General features: G+C 51.8%; 1 protein-coding gene across 1 annotated transcript; it reads right to left on the reverse strand.

Moving 5' to 3' along the window:
• Window positions 1-494: 494 nt before the first annotated feature.
• LOC131998761 (granzyme B-like) lies at window positions 495-3,694 on the reverse strand. Its single transcript, XM_059371235.1, has 5 exons — window positions 3,526-3,694; window positions 2,381-2,528; window positions 1,797-1,932; window positions 1,332-1,592; window positions 495-751 (listed from the first exon to the last, which is right to left on the reverse strand). The coding sequence occupies exons 1-5, from the start codon at window positions 3,584-3,586 to the stop codon at window positions 581-583; spliced, it is 777 nt and encodes a 258-aa protein (XP_059227218.1). The 5' UTR covers window positions 3,587-3,694; the 3' UTR covers window positions 495-580.
• Window positions 3,695-4,988: the final 1,294 nt, after the last annotated feature.

Consider the following 4,988-nt stretch of genomic DNA (forward strand, 5'->3'; position numbering starts at 1 on the left):
TCTGTAGAGCCACCTGACCAGCCCTGTTCTCCATGGATGCTGTCTGGTGCTCTCAGGCCTTGTGACTGTGATACCCCTCTTGTAGGGCTACATCCTTGAGCTGTTGTCCTAGCCTGGGCCAGCTTGGTGTCCTAGCCTGGGCCAGCTTGGTGTCCAAGGCCCACAGTGTTTCCTTCCTCCCTTCCAGAGAACACAGAGGAAGGATGTAAGAAGTTCACCCTGAGCCCCAGGCATAGAGAGGTTCATGGTTTCTCCTGGTGGTACTCAGCTTTGGCGCTGGCAGAAGGGCAGGGTCTGAGAGACAGGTGCAGGTAAGCAGAAGCTGGAAAGAACTTTGCATGGGGTTGGGGGAAAGGGGTGGAGGATAAAGAAGAGAAAGCAGAAAATAGCAGAATTGTGTAATTGGCCTTGTAAGAACAGATTTGATGCTAGGGAATGAAGGTCAATGAATAAACAAGAAACCAGCCCTTCACATTCAGTTAAGAGACCTTTATTTGATGGCTGACATTCAGGTAAGACACATTTATTCCATTGCTGTTGCCTTCCCTGCCACCCTCTTGAGTGTGATTCTGGATCAGCTCTAGAGCAAATGGTCTGGCTCCTGTAAGTAGGGGCTTCTCATGGTTTTCTTTATCCAAGGCAGGAAAGGTGAGATTTTGGTGTAGACCCGGGGAGGTGTCCCATCATTTTGTCCATAGGACACAATGCCCTGGGCCACATTGTTACACACGAGAGGGCCTCCAGAGTCCCCCTGTGGACAGAGATAGGGAAGGAGTGAATCAGTTCTCCTGCTGCCCCCATTCTCCCCAGCCCCTCTGAGAAGACTGCCTTGTGTGAACCCCATAGGAGATGGGAGGACAGGACAGGGCCGGACCTTGTCAGTGCTTCACTTCACCCCAGGTGGCAGCTCCCTCTCCTTCCCTGGGTCCCAGGTCCTGTGCTGAAAGACTGCAGGCTGCACTCTCCTCTTTAGGTACCCAGAAGCCGGTGGGCAGGGCTGACACTCAGCATAGAGGCCAAGCCTGGTAACCCAGGTGGGGACCAGCTCTGAGGTGCCACCTGGTTTTCACTCCTGCATGCCCAAGGAGCAGAGGTTTCTAGCATTGGTGGCCCGACATGGGGCAGAGTGCGGCAAATTCAACCTGTAGGAGCACCTCATTTGAATACATCCTATACCCTCAGCAGACTCGCAGAGGGTCTGGGTTCCCCCTATCTCTAGCTGTTCCCCCTTCTTTCCTCACGAGAAAGATCACTGCTTGGGTCTCCAGATCCCAGGTCTTCCCCAAACACCCCTGCCCCTAGACCCATGCTAAGCAGACACCCAATCTCACCTGAAAGGAAGACTTCTTTTCATCTGGGTTCCCCACGCACAGCTCAATGGTGCGGTCATAATGCTTGGGATAGCGGGATTTGCACTTGCCATCGTCCTGCACTTCCAGCCTCACCTCCTGCAGAGTGTCTGGGTACATGCCTATCTTGGCCATCTTCCCCCAGCCGGCCACAGTGCACACCTGTCTTGGCCTCACCCGGTTCTTGTCCCTGGGCAGGCGGAGGGGCTTCACAGCTACAGTCTGCTTGGCCTCTCTCTCCAGCTGTTGGGAAGAGGCAAGAGAGTCCAGCTCAGCTAGTGGCCTTGGGGCCTGGATGCCCCGATGAGGCTGTACTGTCTTCTCTCTGCCCTGAGCTAGGGACACTGGCCAGGAAGCCAGGATGGAAGGAGGGAGGGGACAGGTCCCAGTGGGAGGAAGAACCAGTGTGGACCCAGGAAAACAAGGGCAGCAAAGAGGTTTCCTTACCAGCAGTAACATGATGTCGTTGGAGTAGTTCTTGGGATCATAGTCTGGGTGAGGGATGGCTGTTTTCACGGGGATGACCTGCTGGGTCGTTTCTGGTTTCATGATGTTGTGGGCCCCCAGGGTGACCTGGATGGAGCTACACAGAGGGCAGAGTGGGGTGTGGGAGTGTGGAATCACAGGATATAGCCCAGGGGCTGTGAAGGGCAGGTGGCAGTTGGGGTGGGCAGCGCTGGAGGTGATGGGGTAACAGAGGAAACAGGAGATTCCCAGGTTTGAGCTGTCTGTGCCTTCTGCTTCTCAGTGGCTGAGGTAGGATTCTGGAGCCATAGGTGACTGGGGTCAGTTACCCAGAGAAACATGTGAATGAGATGAGATTGCATTCTGATGCCAAAGCAGGTCCCAGCTCTTCTCTTACTCCAGCAATGCACCTGGTTCTGGCCTCCCCTCTCCCCACCACCAACCTGACCTCCCTCACCTACTTTCAGGAGTCCCCTGGCTCATGCATTCCTCAGAGTGCCCAGGGCAGAAGGCAGGGCTCCATGCCAGGGTTTTCAGGGCGGTACAGGCTCATGGTCGCTCCTTACCTCCCATAGCAGTGAGCAGCCGTCAGCACGAACTTCTTGTGTACCAGGAACCCACCACACTTTCTCCCCTTATTCTGATTCTTGATACGAAGATATGCCATGTAAGGCCGGGAATGGGGCTTGGCCTCATGTCCCCCGATGATCTCTCCTAAGGGAAAATTCTGTTCTGTTCCTGTGTACCCACTGAATGCACCAGGCCGGCACAGCCCGAATTTGGGAGAGCGTGGGAGGGGCCTCCACTCCCTCCCCTGGGAGTGGGAAAAAGACTGTGTCTCGGTCTGTGTGTGAATCTTTCTTCTACACATGATCAGAGAGGAGCATACCTGTCGTAGGGACAGAGACATCCTAGGGGATCCTGAGCAGTCCCTCTCTTGACTTTGCTTTGTTTCTAGTGAGTTTCTAAGGCCCCCATCATCCTGTGTTTAGGGCCCAAGTTTAGTTATATAGGTATCGTCTCACAAGGCCTGTTTCCATGGGACATGTAGTAAATACCTAGGTAAGTGTTGTTTGGCTGTGTGAGGGCAAGCCTCCCCAGGGAGCCTCCAGATGAAGGCTGATAGAGCCAGTGCTCCTAGGATTCTGGAAAGCAGAGAAGTTTATGTCTGCCAAGGTCCTGTTTGAAAAAGGGGAGCCGCTAACAGCCTGGGAAGAAAAGCAGAGTTGGAGAGAAGGATGAAGAGCCTTGGGATAGAGCCAAGGTAACAGCAGTCTTCTGGGGACCATGGTCCATTCCACAGTGGGGTCTGCTGAGCCTGGGCTTCTCTCCCAAGCAGATGCTGAGGGAAGTACCTGGCTCATCCCACAGGGAAGCCAGGTCTGCTCTGTCCTCTGCAGGGGGATTTATGATGTTCTCTTTTCCAGTTTCTCACCCTCTGCTATGTACTTCTAGGAAATCTCCATTTCCAGATGGCAAAGGCAGAGCCTGGGGAGGGGACAGTACCCACTGGCTTTTCTAGAAACTAGTCTTCTGCTCTGTCGTTTCTGCTGGTGGCTTACCCAGCACCCTACTTGAGAGTGGGAGGCAAGATGACAACAGGGTGCAGAATGTTCCTGGTGGATAGGTGGATCAGGGGTGTGCAGAAGGGCCAGGAGGGCTGTGCCCACTGGGAGGGGGTTGGGCCTTGGAGGGTGGGGTGGTCACTTACCTGCCTGGGCCCCAGAAGGCAGGCGAAAGGCCAGCAGGAACAGGAGCAGGAGTGGCTGCATCTTTCCCAGGAGGCTGCCCAGGTCGGGGCTACTGGCGCTTCCTCTGTGCTTTTAGCTCCCAGGAAAGGACGCGGGTGCAGATGGGCTCACTGACATTGAACTCCTCTCTGGTTTGTGGTGTTTCATCCTAGAAGGCTTTCTATGACAGCTTCCCTGCCCCCACCCCTCTGTCTGATGACGTTCTTGGGGTGGTTGTGTGAGAATTTTGCTGTGACCACATCAGAACCCACACAAGTTGACTCAGAGTAGACCACTTGTTCCAGCCCAGAACAGGACAGCGAGTGTACAAGGTGGGGACTGGAGGATGTGGTATCAGCCTGGAGGGTTTCTAGAGCCCAGAAACCTAAGTCCCCAGTGATAGGGCCACCACTGCCTCAGCTCCGTGCTGAGTCCATCAGGATGATTTCTTTAGCAGCTGTGTATTTAAGCTCCTTATCTGAATGATCCAACATACCAGAGATGTGTCTCCGTCTCTCAGAGAGCATGTCCGGTGGAGGAGACAGAAATAGCAACAACCAGGGTCCAGCATGGTCAGGGCCATGGTAGAGGGAGGCACAAGACAGTAAGAGAGCGTGACCACTATTTACTAAATCCATAGGGCAACCCCTTCATCACCCTGGCTTCTTTTCTAGGGATTTTAACATCTGTTTTAAAATTACAAATGCTCAGAGTCCACGTCTTTTGTCAATGCTTTTAACAAATGCCTTGCATTTGACACTTAGCTTATGTTAATGAACCATCTTGACCCTAGACATTGAATCCACTGGTTGACTGAAGCCTAGGTCATTCCTCCTTTGGGTAGACTGGACTCAGTCCTGTCTAAACCACCTAAAACGCATGAACTAAGCCTGGGGAAAGGTTGGTTCCCAAAAGAAGTTCCAATTACTAGATTGCCAATACCATGTGAAGTGGGAAAGTACACCGGGCAAGCAAAGACCAAGAGTTGTCCTTTTAGCATTCTCTGGCCTCTGCCCAGAGAGCCACACTTCTGAGATAGCAGGTTTGTCACATAATAGACTCAACTTTTACTAAGCAAACTGCTGTTGATCTCACTGCCATTGGATGTGAGGGGCCATTGTTTCTAAAAAGCTAAGCTCAGTTCTGTTTAAAGAACAGCTAAGTATCTCTAAGTAGGTAGAGTCTGGTGATACAAGTTTCCATCTCTACATTTTCTGTCCTTTACAGTTTTTCTGTGAGGAATATTATCTATCAGAATATGTAATTCTGGTGTAAATATTCTCCTTCTCAAATCAAGTATATTTATCAAACCTCTAATTTTTTGAAACTAGCTTGCCCAGTTGTGGACATTTAAAAAATAAAGGTATCTTTCTGATTATAATGGTAATACATGTCCATTGAGAAAATTTGGAAAGTAGGAAGGAAAAATGTCATTTATTTGCCT

This window comes from Mustela nigripes, chromosome 13 (assembly GCF_022355385.1).
Source record: "Mustela nigripes isolate SB6536 chromosome 13, MUSNIG.SB6536, whole genome shotgun sequence".
NCBI lineage: Eukaryota > Metazoa > Chordata > Mammalia > Carnivora > Mustelidae > Mustela > Mustela nigripes.